Genomic DNA, 18,264 nt, shown 5'->3' with positions numbered 1-18,264 from the left:
AAGAGAAGGATAGAGGACGATGAAAGGATACTCTGAATGGACTTCTCGTTCCCATCTGATAGCAGAACTTCTTTCACGTCAGCACAAATGGCAACCTGAGAGACAGGAACACAGGGAAGAGACGGAGAAATTAAACAACACAGAACAAAAGAACAAAACCAAAAAAGCACCCTTAGATGAAGCAAACATCTGAACGCACGCACACACATACAATAATGACATAACCATATCTACAAAGCTTCACTCTTGGCAGCCAAAGCCCGGCCCGCCCCACCCTCTCTCTCTATTGCTCCCTCTCCTCCCTGCCATTTCCCTCTCTATCTTCACCCCATTTTTATGTCTGCATTATTTTAATCATTCAATCAAATCAGTCAATACTTTTATCATTGTGGCTAGCGGTGGGGGCTGCTATCTTGCTATCACTCTGTTCAGTAATTGCATTGTGACAGGGGATGATGGCAAGCGCAGAGCCTTTTCATTTGACGCTGGGTGTTTATCGGGCCGAGCCATCACTCCGTTCGCCGCTGTCACTCTGCACTCGGCTCGCCGGGCCTGCCTGATGCCCTTCATATAACTTTGCAGAGCAGACTGTGAGAGACGTAGAGAAAGAGAGGGAGAGGGAGGGCGACGGGAGAATGGATAGAGAGCTTTGTGCTGCGCTGTCTCTCTGTGTGAGGAAGATATAGATAGAGAGGTGTGTGCTTTACTATAACCTCATCTTTTCACAGTCTCTTTTCTCTTTTTTTTTTATATCAGCAAGTGTGTGTCAGCCTGTCAATTTCTGTTAAGGAGCGTGTATGTGTGTGTGTGTGCATATACCCCATGGGTGAGTATAAGTGCAAGTAGCTATTGTGTGGGTAGGCACACAAATCCTATACGGCTTATTCAATGTAATCTTGACTCGTATGGCATTCAGAAAATACATGATGTGGCATATCAAGTGTATGGAAATTTCTGAAACAAACAGAACGCATACACACACACACACACACACACACCATGCATGCTTTGACACACAAACTCACATGGATACACACATATGTCAAGGCCCTGTAGGGTGTGTGAGGGGGTCACTGAGTGCTGTGCGTCCCACCATCTGCTCAAATGGAGTAAGGGACCTCCGGGCTGAACCAGAGCATCCAGCTGAAAGATTAGGAGCCCAACCTTGCAACCCATGAGCAACCACCCGCCACCATTAGACACATGCAGAGTCAAGCTTTATCGAATTCTCACGTGCATTTTAATCTGAACAAAGGTTATCAAAATGTCAAACTCTGTATATTGCCGTGAAGTAGGTAAACTGATATGAAGCCAAATGAGATACATATTGAGTCACGTATTTTAACCCTTTGTTCACACCTTGTGATTGTGACAATCAAACTCTAGTTTTGTCTCATCATAAGACTGATTTATATCTCAACAGTGGTTTGTAACAGTTTTGAAAGCCACTGACAAATTATGTTGTTCTGCTGAAAGTGGCATTAGATTGGAAAACACAAAAAACATGGATGATCAATGTCCTTTGTTGTTTAATTTGGAGGACCTCTTCTTATATTTATATATTTGCCAATATGTGTCATTTGTTAATATCTTCATCTGTCTGCTGGACTATTGTGCAACATAAAAAACTGCACTTCTGCAGTGGTTGAATACGCTGTCCATAGCAAGAGCAAGGGCCCAAATATGCTTCCCTGAGGCACCCCGAAATCATTCACAGATAAATTGTTGTTACTGATTATTGAGTGTTTGACAAGTAACTTGAACCTTTCTGGGAGAATAAAAAAAAATCTTCAGGAGCAAGACCAACAAGAGCTGGGTCATCAGATTTAAAAGATGGGAATAATTTAAGCAGGTTTCCAATAAAGACGCACAGTCTGATACAGAGATTGGAAATATAAGAATTTGCTTTCATGAAGTATCTAGTAAATGTAAGAGTTGTAATGACTCTTCAGAGACGTTCAGGGAGGCAAAACCAGTGGAGTGCTACAGAATAGTCATGGAGAAGTCAAGGAGTATTAAACTTGACAGCCAAGTTATTAAGAGAGAGAAAGCATTGAAGATCATCACAATTTTCTCAGCTTCACTTATTACAAAGCTGGACTTGAATACATGTGTTTCGTTTTGTCATATGTTCTAGTGTAATGGCCTGACACATTTTTCATAGAGTTTTTTGGCTTAAAAGCAACTTGAACAGTTTGGGTATAACATGATACGTTAGCTCTACGAGGTTTAGTCATACATTTGTTTCTTATCTTGATGACGAGATTTTATTCTTTCCAGATCTCAGAGAGAGAAAGAGAGAGAGAGCGTGTGTTCTGTCTTGACAGTTTGGCAGCACTTATCTATGGCTTTATGAACTAATGGGTTTTTCAAGTTAATTATTTTATGTAATTACATGCAGTGTATAAATTATGAAGAAAAAGTTTCATAATGTCTGCTCTGGGTTATCGAGAGATGATTTATCTTCTCAAAAGAGTTTCAATTTCAAAAGAATTGCGAGTATATTTTTGGGACACAATGAGAGAAATAAGACTAAGAGTTTATAGCCACTGACTATTTTAGCAGGTAATGTTCACCATGTTTCACATCTTATTTTATCATGTTAGCATGCAAACACTTGTTAATTAGGATTCAAAGGACTGAGCTAAGGCTGAAGGGAATATCTTTAGGGAACATGAACGTCTGCACCAAATTTCATGGCAGTCCATGTCCAAATGTTTCACTATGAACCATAAATCTCAGGAACAATATTGACCTGCTGGTGGCGCAAGGTAGTTAAGAGATCAACAAAGATATTTTGCCTTTTTGGCCTTTATTTGACAGAGACAGCTTGAAGAGTGACAGGAAATGTGGGGTGAGAGAGATGGGGAATGACATGCGGTAAAGAGCCACAGGTCGGATTCGAACCCTGGGCCGCCATGGCAAGGACTAAGCCTTTTGTACATGAAGCGGATGCTCTACCGACTGAGCTAAACGGCACCCAGAGAATGAATTTTAAGGTGATTTAATTTCATTTGACTGCATGTGGCAAGTTGCTTTGGATGGATGCTTCGTGTTGGTTTAGATCGCCAGAATGAAGAATCACAGTTAATATTATCCTGAAATCTAGAGTGCAGTTTAACAAGACACAGCTGAGATAGGCGTAAGAAAGGAAGAGAGAATTGAAAAAGGTAAAGACTAGAAAATAAAAAATTGAAGAATGGCGTGAATGAATAAAAGAAACACAACAATTAAAAGGAATAATTAATGTTCACATACTATAGAGGAAAAAAAAAACTTGAATGTGGTGTCAGTGGCGGATGAGGGAGGGATGAGGAGAGGGAGAGGTGTGAAGGAAGGACTCCATCTCAAGCCACCAATGTCAAAACATGGTGTATTGACTGCCAAGAGATAAAAACCTGGCTTTCTCACGTACCTATACACACACACACATGCACGCACACACACACAACACACAGGATGGCATCTAGCAGATCGATTGGACACTGACGCCTGCTATGTGGAGGGGCCCTTAAGACCCTGGCTAATAAACCCTATGGCTGACTGCGGTATATCTGAGTTTGTCAGTGTGTGTAGGTGTGTGTGTGTGTTCTGTCAATACAGGACAGCTTTTAAGACCCAAGATAGTTCATATAGCTAGGTGTCACTGCTCAGGTGAGCTGGTGGAAGTGTGCCGATAAACAATACGAAAGAGCTTATTCTGATTATTATATCTTATCTTATCTTATTAAAAACTAACAACAAAATCTATAAAATCTGCAATAATAATTTTGCCAATCATCGTTTTACCAGTATTTATGCTGGATTAATTATACATTTTACTTTAATTCATTCCAAAAAATAAAAAATAAATAGTGTCCTGGTACCAGGTGCTATGATAAGATGAATCAGTGCTCACCTACACTGTGATTCTGGTTTTCCTGCAAAAGAAATTCCCTTCTATAGCCTGGTACTTCACATTCACAACCATCGAATCTACTTTATGACACCTAAAGTTGCTGGCTGAATGCAGAGAAAGTCTGATTTACCTTGTTACGATGTTTTCTTTCATGAATAAGTCTGTGTTGCCTTCATTCAAAATAATAATAAATGAGGACAGGTAGAACTACTATCGCCGTGTTAACAATGAACGTATTTGTATGTCCAATATAATTAAAAGGGATAGCAGATTAAAGCTAATTGCCAAAACAAACAAACCAAAAAATGATTGGTGAGCATACATCTAATAAATATAACGTGGCATGAGGAGTCACAGCCAAAGTCAAAGTGTTGTTCGGGAAACCCGTAATTGTTTATAGACTTCAGCAGTTTTGGAGTGTTAAAGGAAAGTAAAAAACACTCGAAGTTATTCAAGAAGAACAGGAGTAAGATGTTCTGTGAATATGAAGAGAAAATATGTGACCTACTGTTTATTTAACGTGGGTAAACAGTGAGCAAACACACACACACACAAGAAGTGAATGGTATGTATGTATATGAATAGGTATGGAAACTGTGCGCCCCTGCTGTTTGTGTATTGATCAATGACGGTCTATTTCATTAGGGAAACCAAGACACTTCTCCTGCAGGCATCGTGTTTGCAAAAGTGTGTAAAGTGTGTGTGTGTCACTTACCATGAGTCCAGCAAGGCAAGTCATACCTCCTCCTAACTCACACACTGCGCCCCTGAGAGACAGAGAGGGAGAGTGAGATTCACCGTGCTGAGCCGAACCTAGCAGTTCAGCACTAACACACAGGCGCACACACACATATACTATACAGTAGATACAAACACATGCACATACACACACAGTAAACACAGCAGGGTAAGAAATATCAATTCAACCATCAACGTGAAAGCTGAATACTGAACATTGAGAAGGCACAAGCTCAATCAGCAGGAATCTGAGAAAACACACACACACACACACACAGAGTCCTGTAGCTCGCATGCTCATTCAACCCCTCTCTCCATCCTCGTCCTCCTTTCATCTCCCCTTCCCCTCCATCTGTACCCCTGTCCTCTTTCATCCCTCCCTGCCTCCCTCCCTTCTCTTGCTGACCTTCACTATGCTGCTCTGATCAATACCCCCCTCTCTTCCCTCGCCTCCCGCCTCTTGAATGTTAAAACGGGAAATCAAAGGGTGACGTTCCACCTTGAGTGGAAATCAAAGGTGTCTGGGTGCTTTTCAGCCCCGTGCCGCAGGGCAGGCCAGTGCTCAGCAGACGAGAGCAGGGGAAAGAGCAACACAGAACAACACAGCGTGGCATTGGAAAAGGGGCAGAATGACACAAGTGCCAAAGCATTTACTGCGGGTCCAAGTCAGATTTAAATAAGAGATGCTTTTGGGAAAGTGGCCATGCTGACGTCTCTACAACTATTGATTGATTTGGCATACAAAAATATAGCAGATTCACAGGCTGAATGGAGAAGAATTGACATATTTCGGTATAATTATATCTGGATATATCACAACAGCTGTGTGCCGAGCATGTTGCCGCTTTACCTTGCTCCACCTTCACCTCCCTGCTGCTAATTTGTGTTTTCAATTTTCTCTTTAACTTCACTGAAAAGAAGAAACATTTTTCAAAAAGGCTTTTTCCAGCAGCCTCTCTCTACTGATTGATTAAAATAAATGCGACTTTTTCAATAAGTTTGCTCTCCCTGATTTGTATCATAATGCCACTTCCTGTTATGCGGCAGGTTCCTTTTCAAAATCAAACATGGTAGAAAGAAAGCCATTATACGAGTGTCTCATTGGTTCACAATGCATGAATGTTTCAATATTTAAGCTGTAAATACTGTATTGATATCAAGCTATTAAAAAGCTCTTAATTAATTAGAATAACAATGTACCCCAACCGCTTAAACTGACGCTTAAATACAGCCTTAAAAACAATGTTGGGGATCCTGATTCATGTCAGTTATCACAGCTCTTTTATTGTGAACAGTTGAGTCTTTACTCGACGGTGTGAGGAGGTTTAAAGAGAGGAGGAACTCACTTGAACATGTGACGTTTCTGCAGGCAGTAATGAGCCATCACCTCTTCAGATGGCCACACACCTAAACCAGAGAGACAGAGACAGAGAGAGAGAGACTCAGTTACTAACTGATGTTTATCCATTTCAGTGACAGGCATTTATCTAGCGTATCTACAGTGACAAAGCGCTTTGACTCCAGTTTCTCAACATCAAAACACCTTAATATTGATATAAAAGCAGAGAGTGTTCAGTGAAACATAATTGGATGCATTGTGTTTTCCAGTCTGTGTTCATTTGCTTCTCTTGTGGTTTCCACCTTGCCTGTGATCCAAGGCTTCTCTGTCTCTGTTTGTCTGTCTGTCCGTCTGTCTATCCTAAATCCTTGCAACACACTCTCTCATTGGGCACTATGCAAGTGTGTGTGTGTGTGTGTGTGTGTGTGTGTGTGTGACAGGGGGTCCGGTGGGTGATAATCACAGCGTGCAGGCCTGTCTGGCTTATCACCTACTGTCAGCCCTTCTCCTTCTGCCGTGCATGTAACACACACTAACGCATGCTTGGTGCTATTTTCCCCTCTGTCTCTCAACACACACACACACACACACACACACAGACACAGACACAGACACAGACACACACACACACACACACACACACACACACACACATCTTGGCAGTAGAAAAAGTAAACATTCATTTGAATAAAACTTCAGCTTTTTTGCTTCTGGCTTTGAACAAGAAGGTTCGGCTTGGCGCCGTCTGTGTGTGTGTTTGTGTACACATTTGCGTCCGTGTGTGTGTTTATATGAAGGAGTTGTTGAGGGGGGGGGGATACAGAACGAGTTGGAGAAAGCAAGAGAGAGGGAGGGAGACAGAGATAGAAAATGAGCGAGGTAACGAGAGAAAACTGGGGAGGGAGGGAGGGCTAGAGGAGGAGAGAGAAAAGGTGGTAGTCGATATAATAAGCGGCTTACAGGCGGTCTCTCTTCACCTCATGGGGCAGACATCACTGCTCTCTCACTCTTCCTCTCTATGTCTATCTCTCTCAATCCCCCTCTCCCTCGCTCTCTCTCTTTCCCCCCCTCGCTCCAGTCCGCCAAGATTAGCTCAAGCAAGCAGGATTTAATAATGCCTATTGATAAAATGTCCAAATATTCCTTTTCCCCATTAGAAAAAAAAACATGCTTTCTACGACTTGCCCTGACAGCGCACGCACACACACACACACACACACACACACACACACACACACAAACACGGACACACACACACAAACACAATGACAGCCAGAATAGCTATACTGTGTGTCGAGAGAGTGTCAAGGCAAAAATAAGGTGACATTTTTAAATTTCGTCTGTTATTCCTCTTCAGTCAGGTGCTTCTCGAAAACTTTATATTGTCAACTGTCACACTAGTGGCATACTGTATTTAGAGCGATGCTGGAAACTACCTCACGAAGTGCTGCTTGTTGTTGTGCGCATTAATGTTTTCTTTCATCTGATTTTCTTTTTATTTAAAATCTGTATAATTTTACACATTTTAAGTGTGTGTGTGTTTCAAGGACAAGGTTAGAGTTCTAACTTTTTATTTAAAAGTTCAAAACCAACAATCCACAAATTTAAGGTTTGATTTTATTCAAATGAAGTAGTTTGTACTCAGTAAACAGCTGGGAATCGTAGTTTTTGGAAAAGAATAATCAAACGGCAATCAGCTGTGGATTAATACACATTTGGTGCCCGAGCGAGCAGAACGCTGTATGGGAGGTTGATCCAAAATAAACAGACACACAGTACAGTGATGTATTAATGAAGACAAAGACCTTTGCAGCAGTGTGGTTCATTGTGGGTTTTGGTGTTTGCAAAGGATTTGGTGACAAAGAATAATATAGACTCTCACCAACCTCATCCTTTAATTACGGCTGGACAACATTAAGAATCTGTGTACCTAAATTTATTCTCAGTTTTCAATAATTAAATAGGCTGGATTCAATATAATTACGCTTAAAAAGCACAAACTTTAGTTTGTGATCTTTAACTATTCATTAATTTAGACACATAAAAAGTAAGCCAGTACAATAAAGGAAATGTCGTGTACTGATTAAATTTAAACATACTTGTTATATTTATCGTGATATAGATTTTAGACACTTTTGTCAAGTCCTATGTTTAGGTGTTTAAGAATTTGGACTTTGGGGTGACTGCAGGTACAAAACAATGCATCAGGTACAAAATTTGTTACCCCATTCAGAAGGAACAAACCTTAAAAGCCCTGTTCTGCTGCAGGAATGAGCATGCATACTGGAGCAACTGCAGTCCCTGTTCATCTATAAGTGTATGTGCGGGGTATTGTGTGCCTTAAGCTGCATCCTAATTCCCCCCCTTAACTTTGACCCCTCCCCCTTTGATTGTGTCTTCACGTGAAACATGATGATGTCTCAACAAACACCTTTGCCCCGTCAAATGACTTGTTTAGCCCCTCCTCCGTCTGTCCACAGATGTGCGTCGCCATGACATTTGAGATCATGGACCACCCAACATCTTGGGCAGATGAACAGTAGAGGGTGGTAATGCAACATTAACATCCCACCCTGGAGCTGAAGGGGAAGGTGTCAGGGAGAGAATTTGGACAAAGCCTTACTGCACCCGTCATTCAGGTTGTTTCCTTTTGGGATATTAAACCTGTGAGAGTGATATCAGGAAAAATAGCACAAGATAAGACTCTGCTCAAGAGTTCGGTACCAAAAAAACATTTCTTGCCATGTTTCCTGAGGGCCACGAACTGATGCCCACACTTCCGGATTAACTTTCTTTAATAAAACATTATGTGCCTGTGTGTGTGTGTGTGTGTGTGTGTGTGTGTGTGTGCGTGTGTGTGTGTGTGTGCAAACACATGCATGCCTGTGAGAGAGCGCAAGACAGACAGCACTAAGTAATAAAGCTTTGTAAAGCATATGTGAATCTGATGGTTAATCCCCAACTCCAATAACATTAATAGCCCAGGGTGTGTATGTGTGTGTTTGTGTATGTGTGTGCATGCATGTGTGATAAGTATGAGGTGTCTGTTTGTGTGTGTGTGTGCGCCTCCCAGGTCGAGGTGCACTGTAGGAAATGAAGGGATCAGGAGTAGAGAGCAGATTACTCTTCCTGAGGATAATGAAATTATTTCTCACCTTCAATTACTAGATGAGGAAAGGAAGCAGTGTAGGTGTGTGTGTGTGTGTATCAGCTCAATATAGTTATCAGTCCCAGGCACTAAACCTTGTCAATAGTGTTACCCCCGAAAACCATATGTGCAGCTTATTGGGTTTGAGTGCTTGAAAGAAAACTCCCCTCTGGGTTAGTTTAGGAACTAAACTAAAACCATATGAACATACAAAAAGTCTTTCTGACAAAAAAAAGGTGTTTCATTAAAAAGTACAGTATGTGCCACGTATAGTGGCTTTATATTTCTGTTGTGCATGTGTTCATTTTATACATGAGGAGGTTTGATAATTGTACTTTTGAAAGCCAGTTTTCCTCCCTTTGGAGCGGCGTATTCATGCTGCTGTCCCATTAGGCTGCATGCTTTTCTCAAAGATATATAACTGTGTTCATGATTGCATTTTCAACCACTTGTGCTTATTTCACACTTAAGTTTCTGCACAGGCAACCTGCAAATATAATCTAACTGCACTTTCTGTAAAGAGAGACATTTTAATTTTGTAAATTGGGTCACTTAAAGTGAAGGCAGTTTTCAAGTAGAATGTACAAATGTAATAAAACTGTAATGTTTCCAAATATTGATCAGTTGTGATGAAATGTATACTACTGATTTCCCTGAGAGAAATAACGGTGATTATCAGTTGATATGTAGGCCTACAGTTGCTTCACTGACTTATTTTTCAAGGCATTAAGATTAAATTGCCAAAGGATGTTACTGTTTTCAATATAAATATGCATATTTCAAGGTAAGGTGATGAAGACCTTCTGCAGAGCTGAAACTAAACAGATGAATACAAGGTGTGACTGCTGCATGCAGGTACGTGCTGTCCATGTGTTTTTTGATCCTGTGCTTTCAAGTTAACAAGTCACTGAGGATGAGCTTCCTTCCTGGTCACATGCACCAAATGTTACCAGTACTAAAAGGTGTGCAGCCTGCAGGACCAATCAGATTTATTGGTTGCAGCCGCCCTTTGAATCTACTGTATAATGCTTCTGAACCCTCATCCTTTCACATTCTGGTGACCAGCAGCTGACCCTGGGAACTCCACAACTTATGGGTGAGCTAATCTGGCTTCAGTAGCTGTCAGTAATCACTTGCACAAGGAAGGATGGATGACTAAGAAATGTGACCCGGTCACCAAGGCATCCTTCGCTCCACCTACGTCTTCTAGTTCTTCCTGAGGGATCCCGAGTCATTCCAAGGCCAGGGGTCAGACAGCAGGGAGGGAATTAGCTGAAGGGTTATTTCAAATATCTGAAAGGGATCCAGGGGCTATTTGTGGTAAAGACAAACCTAAAATAATTCACTAGCTAAGCCAAGCTAAGATAAACAGTACTCGTTCCAAGAATGAATTAAACCAAGCCTGAGCGTTTTCATTTAAAAGATAACAGGATGTGCTTAAGAGAGCTTGTTCTGTTAAAAAACAGGTGATCTCTTGTAGGTCTGACATATTTAAAATTATTTCTGACAACTCTGCTTTTACCAAGGTCGGTTTATGTGCAAGACCAGCCACCATGTTTGCTCTATAATTTAATGATTTTCATTACTGGTGTCAGCTGCTGTAGTTATGCAGGAAGGCTCTGAGAAAATGAGATATTGGTCAACAATTTTCCTTAACAAAGCAACGATTTAGATCTGTTTCCTTTATCTCTGGATGATAAAATATTTTTCACCTTCCTTATCAGCCTCTTTCAGAGGACAGAATGCTCTCATATATGCTATAGAAAGGATAGAGTGAGTAAAAGAAGAGACAGAGGAGGAGCGGGAGGACGAAGGAGGAGGAGAGAGGAGTGTGGACGAAGAAAATGAGAAAGATTTTGCAGAAGAGCAGTGAGGAGGAAGGTGTATAGGGTAAAATAGGGAGGAGAGGAGTTGGAGATAGAGGGAGGAAGTTAAAGAGGATGGAGAAAGAAAGTCAGATGGTAGTGATAGTGAAATGAAAAGATGGGGCTCCTAAGATGAGCTGAGGAACGACTGAACGGGAGGAGAAAGAAAAAAGGGGGTGCAGAGATGAAGGAGCAGAGGAAGGAAGAGGAGGGAGAGTGGGTGAGGAGGACAGGAATGGATGGCAAAAAAAAATAAGCAAGTGAGAGAGAGAGAGGTGTCAAGATGGGGTTAAGTGGGCCATGATGTTGCTTTGTGCACACACACACACTCACACACACACCTCTATCACTATTACATACTGATACACACAAACACACACCTCTCTGTTGGTTTCGTTCACACACACTCGCACACAAACACACTGTCCTTCCCTCCCCTCAGGCCCCAGCGTGTCTTCAGGCTCCGTGGCTCTCTGGCGGTGATCCGTCTCCACATTAAGCGAGGCCTCAGATAATTCCTAAGCCTCCTCCATGGCCGATCCAATAAGGGATAAGGCTCTCGGCTGGCCATGATCAACTGACAATCTGTCCTCTCACACGGCTACTTTAGTGGAGGCCAGGATTACCCCGGCCAGCCCAGACAGGGTACACACAGTTCACAAGACCACGGAGATGATGTGTGCGCGCGCATGTGTGTGTGTGTGTGTGTGTGTGTGTGTGTGTGTATGTGAGAGAGAGAGAGTCAAAGAGGAAGACAGAGACCAGGTGAAGAAGATTTAAAAGGTGTGTGTATTAGTCAGTAAGTGTAGTGTGTGTGTGTGTGTGTGTGTGTGTACATGGCACCACAGTGAGGCACAAGAGAGCTGGTTGCTACTTGCATTTGTCTTACCACTAGTAGTTGAGAAGGCGACAAATTGACACTAAAAACAGTGAGATCTCTGTGACCAAAAGCTATGACACTTCAAAATATATAGTACTTTGTAAAGGGTAACACTTACACTGATTGGACAGGGCAAACATTCAGATATATATGATCAAAAGCAAAAAAAAAAAAAGTATTTTGGAGGTGGATGAACACACCAAAACAGCGCTGCTCTTTGGAAGTACGTTTGAATTATACCTTATTCAAGAGTCAAAGCAGTTTTTAGTTGTTTATTTCCTCCAGCTGAGGAGTTCTGTCCATAACCCTCCATGCACTATCACTTCTAATACACAATATGTCAAACAGGACTATTTGGTTGCTCCTTATCCAACTACAATTTCCAGATTAAAAATGGATTTTTAGGACTGGGAGAAGTTTTTTTTTTTTCACGATAAAACCTAACTGAAGGGCTTGGACAACCAAAACAGAGCGCTGGTCAGTCAATACAGTATGTTGTTACTGAAATCTGTACAACTCTTAAGATCTATATCAAATAATCCAGCTCAAAAAAAAAAAAAAGCTGTAATCAGCAACAAGAATGTGAATGCCACTGGGGCAAAACATCAAAAATATATAGAGGTACTATGGGCAGTGCATTAATCAGGTGTCAGCTGCAGTCAGGTGATTGGTAGCGGAGAGTCAACAGAGATAAAAAGCAAAATAAATACCAATAATTATATTTTGTGGCATTTTAAAATAAAAAAAAGAAATGTTTTTTTGGCCTTTCAGGATTATGTCATCCCGTGATAGATCAGATTAGGTCACGTTTTATAAAAGCTTGAACTAATAGCAATTACAAAGTGATCAATCTGCCTATAGCTGGTATGGTAAATACACATGCTGTGAATAGGCAGTTTAGATAGCCTATTCGCCTTTCACCAGAAGAGCCAGGCAATGTGTGATAAGCATCGACATTCTAGCCAACAGAGTCTGCCTTGGAGACACTCCTGATCCCTTTTTCCATTGGAATAGGCTCATTTTAACACATACTCACACACACACACACACACACACACACACACACACACAAACATGCACTCTCACACACGCTTGGAGGACTGTGCAGGGCTTCGATAAGCGTGGCCCTTCTCTCTCTCTCTCTCTCTCTGAGTAAACATTGTTTTGGATTAGGCAGAGTATAATGAGAGCAGGGGGCTATCTGCCCACCACGCCTGCATTGTGGCCCCCCGCTCCTCTCTGAGGGGGCTGGGACCAATCTTTACTCTGCTATTTATCCCCCTCCTCTGATAGCTTACTTATCTCCTGCAAAATGCCAGGGCTGACTGCCTGTCTAACTGCCCCTATAGCTGTCTGCTTGCCTTCTAGTCTTCCTGTTCCACCCCTGCCTGCCTGCCTGCCTGCCTGTCTGTCTGTCATCCCGTCTTAAAGCTTGCAAAAGCATCAAGACAAATGCATGACTACATCTGGTTTTAACCCTCCTCCACCTGTCTGTCAGCATGTCTGTCTGCATGACGGACTCTTTTCCTGAATCTCATCTGGTGGTGGCTGCTGTCGTAGCCACCGTAGTGCGGCAGTGGGTGTGATATTATAGCAGCAGAGCAATGATATATGTAGAGCAAGCGCGACCACTTTTCTTTGCACTGCTATGGAAAGTGGGCAAACACTAAACCTGATATTACAGGCTACTCTATATAATGTTACATATCATTTAGACCAAGAACTCACATTCATACAGTGTTATACTTAATACCAACCCTTAAAAACATACAAAAATGGGTGATATGATTTAGAAAATACACACATCGTCCACTTCTTTTAAAGTATGAATGAAATAAAAAGGTTCTCAAGCTGTAACTGGTATTCTTCTTTATATAATATCAATGTTTTGCAACTATTTTTCATGAACCGGCTTCCTTTACCACCTATCCCATCATGCCTTGCACTTCTCATTGACAATGAATAGAAGAAGAGAGAGTACACTTGATGAAATTACATCTGGTGCACATCCATTGTTAGTACAGCAGTGAGTGTTCGGGAGCAAAAGAACACAGGGGAAGTGAGGGTTACAGGAGGAGAGTTGAATAAAGTATGGAGAAAGAAATCAAGAGAGAGAGAGAGAGAGAGAGAGAGAGAGAGAGAGACAGCGAAGCAGAAATACAGAGAGGAAGAACGGTCGAATGAGAGGGAGGGGAGGGAAAGAGATGTGGGGAGAGAGACGGGAGGAGGCAGAAACAAAGAGGGAGTTTGACATGTGGCTAATAGACATATCAGCACTGAGGTGTGGGGTTTAGCTGGCAGACGAGAGCTTTGCAGAGCTTCATTCATTGATTAGCATACGGAGAGTGGCATGGGGCCGTGTGACAACCCCAGATTACTCTGCGTGCACACACACACACACACACACACACACAATGTAGACTGCCACAGATTGCATCTTTCTCCTTCCTTGGAGAAAGGCAAGGACGTCAAATTACAGGGTGTCACCTGCACCAGGCTATCTAGTTTCTTGAATGTTAATGTATATAAACAATTAGGACAGGAGAAAGAGAAAGAGAGAGGGGAATGTGGGCGATTGAAGTAGAGAAAGATGGAGAGCAGAGAGGGAAAGAGAGGGAGAAAAAGAGTTGGGATAGTGTGCGGGGGAAAAAAGAGGAGAGGCTGGGAGAGAGGAGTCAGTGAAGGTAGAAAATTAAAGTGTGCAGGGAGGAGGAGGGATAGGACAGTTGAGATTCAAATAACTGATGAGAGGTTCTTGTTTCTTGGATCATGGAAAGAGAAGAAAACAATATGAGAAAGCAGGACAGCTGCCACTGAGCCCCTCCCTGCCTTCAACCTGCTGCATCCTCTCTGAATATGAACCGATGTGAAATGGAAAAAACAGAATCGTCTTTCCTAAAGTCAGGGAATAATATGTGGTAATATATAAAAAAAAAAGATCAATGTACTTCTTTTTTTTATTGTCTTTATTGTACATACATTTTACTATCCTGCGCTGGCTTAAATTTTAATTTAGAATAATATCCAAACTGCGTAATACGGGTGAAAACCCTCTATTTTTGTTTTATTGTCAATATCCCGTGACTGTGACAGATGATGATAGTCATCTTAATGTAAGTGTCACCCTATTTGACATCAAAAACACCAGGTGTTTCAACAGAAATTGGCGCCCTAGGTAGGCTTTGCTTAAAAAGAAAAAGAAAAAAGAAAAAAAGAAGAGCGCCATCTCCAAATAAATGAGACTGTGGGAGGCAAGGACACACCAATATCCGAGGCTTTGTGGAGTATGTCTGCGACTTCTGTGTGCGCTGAGTGTTTTCCTGCTTTAAAAACAACTATTGTACTATATAATAAATGTTTCTATATCTCTACACTACTATTACGCTATTGTTGTACTCACCTATGCCCACCGCTAATCAATGGTTCAATCAATGAATTCAGCTCCACAAATGATAAAAACATGCGAGTGTGTTATGATACACACTCACATGTTTGTATCATTTGTGGACTGCACTGCACTTACAAAAGAATTCACAGGATGCGTTCAGACCGTCACCGCCTCACTTACGCTTCCCTTAACGCTTATTTAACCATGAGGTCTTGGATGTGAAAGTATTTATTCACCATAGTTGTTGTTTTTAAAGGTGATTAGGGATGTAACTACAAATTATTTTCATTATTGGTTAATCTGCAGGTTTAATTTTAATCAATCGATGAATTGTTTTGTCAATACAATGTGAGAAAATAGTAAAAAAAAATGTGGATCGATTGTCCAAAAACCAAAAATATTTACAGTGTTTATAGTTTACAATAATATGAAGCACATTTGAGGGGTTATTTTAATCCATTTGATTCATTTTCTTTTATTCCACAAATGGATTCTGTTGAACTGAGGAAACCTCAGTGCAATGTGCCTGTTTGTTACACCCCTATATAACCAGTACCATATTGGCAAGATCAGTCAGTCACACAAGCAGTCATCACAAATTTAGAGGAATGCAGTTTGATCTGCAGTGGCACAGTCATGCAGGTATAGCGTTCTATATCCAGTCTACCAAGACCAGTATGAGGCATGTGCAAAACTCTCCATCCGTTTTGTGTGAAAACATCTCTTCTGTGAGCACATCAGTGTAGAGCTGAGCGGGGAAAGATTATGACTTGTACGCCACAAAGTTATCAAAATTCAAAAAGAGAGAGAGAGAGGCAACTGACCGGGTAAGAGAGAAGATATATTCGGGAAGAGTGACAGAAACAGGGAGTGGGTGACTGAAATCACATCTACAACTACTACCAGAGTATCCAGGAGTCTGCCCAACAACTGCGCTGATGCCTTAAACATGAGACCCAGATTTTCGATTTCGGTGAAGAGGTGCTGAGGGTAGGAGAGAGGATAGAAGGAGGAAGACATAATATAGAGGGGAAGGTTATAGGGAGCAAAGGGAAGGGTGCTGCTGAGGGACAGATTGTCAAATGGACTGTGGCGTGTGTTTTGACCATTTAAAATCGACTGTAAGCGTTATAACTAATCACAATACAATACAATCGAATACATGTCCAAGTACTGTGGTGTTGTCCTGTAGTAGCTAAGTAATGTTGTGCTAGGGTGGACCAAGGTGTCTCAATAGACAGTCAAATTTAGGGGAGAGTGTTATTAAAGGCTGCAACTAAAATATTGTTTTCATCATCAAATAATCTGGCAATAACTTTGTTTGATTGTTATAAAATGTCAGAAAAGGGGAAGTAAAAATGGCATCTTGAAATGACTTATGTCTGATCAACAGTCAAAACCTCTAATGTATTTATAAATTTGAAGTAAGAAATAGAAAATGTCACAATCACAACACTTTTACAATACAGTCTGGAGATCATATAGATGATCAGATGATTTCTGATGGATGCAGAATTATGAACAGGTATATATAAATGTTAGTGTGGGTTGTGAAAGGACAGAGGCAAAAACAGCAAAAAACTTTTATTGTAGTTTAGTAAAGACGATTATAAATATAAGCTTTTTGTATCCGGACTAAAGGGAGGAAAGTTACACTAAACTGGTGCTGCAGTGACTCTTCAGAAAGTCATATACTGAATGTATGCTGTGCTGATCCACTTGAATGATTGGCTGCCTGCAGGGTCACCCCAGCCTGTGATTGGCCACTTAGCTTCACGCTCTAACCAACATCAAGCTGGCCGATTTAAATATCCTAAGGACGTATTCGATGGCTTGCAAGTTCAGTTGAGCAGCTGCTTTTCCTAAAATGGACTCTTTGTCTAATTTTGTGAAGCTGCACGTAAGCAATCACGTTCCTGTGTGCAAACTATGGATTTAAAGATGCATTTGAACGTTTTATCTGTGATAAAGTGAACCACAGTTGCCTGTGCTGCCACTTGGCCATAATACCATGCAACTGAAATGCTTTGAGAAGTCTCAGCAAAGGGTGGTGGTGAGGACGGGGTGAAAGCAGTTCATGAGAAGGTGAGAGCAGGGTAGGGAAAAGTTAAATGGGGTGGATATCTGTGAGTTTTCTGACCAAAGTGTAGATGATTCAAATGGGTGTGCGCATGCAGTGGTGATTGGGAGGAGGAGTGATGGTGGCAGGGTGTTAATTTGGGAGGTTCAGAAGAGGAAGGAGACCCCCGGGGCTCTCTCTGTTGCTCTCTCTCTCTTTCTCTCAACTGAAATAAACTGCACTGCGACAAACTCTCCATGAGAGGCCAGCGAGTGCGTGCGCGTACGATACAGCGGTACCCCCATGTGTATTTCTGACTCAGTTTGTGTGTGTGTGTGTGTGGCGGCCTGCCTGAAGGCTTCCTGTGTGCAGGCGTTTCACTGGAGAGGCAGATGAGCAGGGCAGATATCCTGGGGCAGCCTGGCAGTGGCCGGAGCTTTATCTGAGCTGAAATGATTTTAGCACTCCGTTTTGGAGCACTAACCCAGGAGCAATGTCACCCCATCCTCCTTCTTCCGTTCTTTCTCTGTCGCTTTGTCATTTTCAGTCTCTCTTTTGCTACTTCTGCTCCTCCCCTCATCACTTGTGTCTTTTTCTATCTCTAGCTGGCTACTCGTAACTACATTAAAGAGCGAGAGTGGACAGGAAAAGAGACGTGTAGTGCTTAAGGACGATTTAAAGGCATTAAACAGAGCCACTTTGCTTTGTTCTTAGTTACTGTAATATTGCAATAAATAAGTTTCAAATCACATTATTCATCATCGATGTACCCCTGGCTGCGATGATGTAGGATGATTGCCTGCCAGTGAGGTCAGGTAGGTTTCTGAAACCCGCTTGGATCTGCCAGCCGGAAACACTGATATTAAGTGGCGCTCCAGTGCATTTTCCCAGCAGGAGGTTGGCCATTCAGACTTTGCCTATTTGACAGAATGCCATGTTACAGGAGGAC

General features: G+C 41.8%; 1 protein-coding gene across 2 annotated transcripts in view; it reads right to left on the bottom strand.

Moving 5' to 3' along the window:
- camkmt (calmodulin-lysine N-methyltransferase) overlaps window positions 1-18,264 on the bottom strand; it is a 92,633-nt gene that overhangs the window by 24,551 nt on the left and 49,818 nt on the right. For both annotated transcript variants that reach the window (XM_019253095.2, XM_019253091.2), the window contains exons 5-7: window positions 5,983-6,043; window positions 4,614-4,665; window positions 32-95 (exon numbers count right to left, since the gene is read on the bottom strand). In XM_019253095.2, the coding sequence (XP_019108640.1) occupies window positions 32-95; window positions 4,614-4,665; window positions 5,983-6,043 (177 nt within the window). The remainder of the gene's footprint in view (window positions 1-31; window positions 96-4,613; window positions 4,666-5,982; window positions 6,044-18,264) is intronic.

The sequence above is a fragment of the Larimichthys crocea genome, chromosome III (genome assembly GCF_000972845.2).
Source record: "Larimichthys crocea isolate SSNF chromosome III, L_crocea_2.0, whole genome shotgun sequence".
Taxonomy (NCBI): domain Eukaryota; kingdom Metazoa; phylum Chordata; class Actinopteri; family Sciaenidae; genus Larimichthys; species Larimichthys crocea.
Note: the sequence above shows the minus strand (reverse complement) of the source record. Positions and strands in the feature narration are given on the sequence as shown.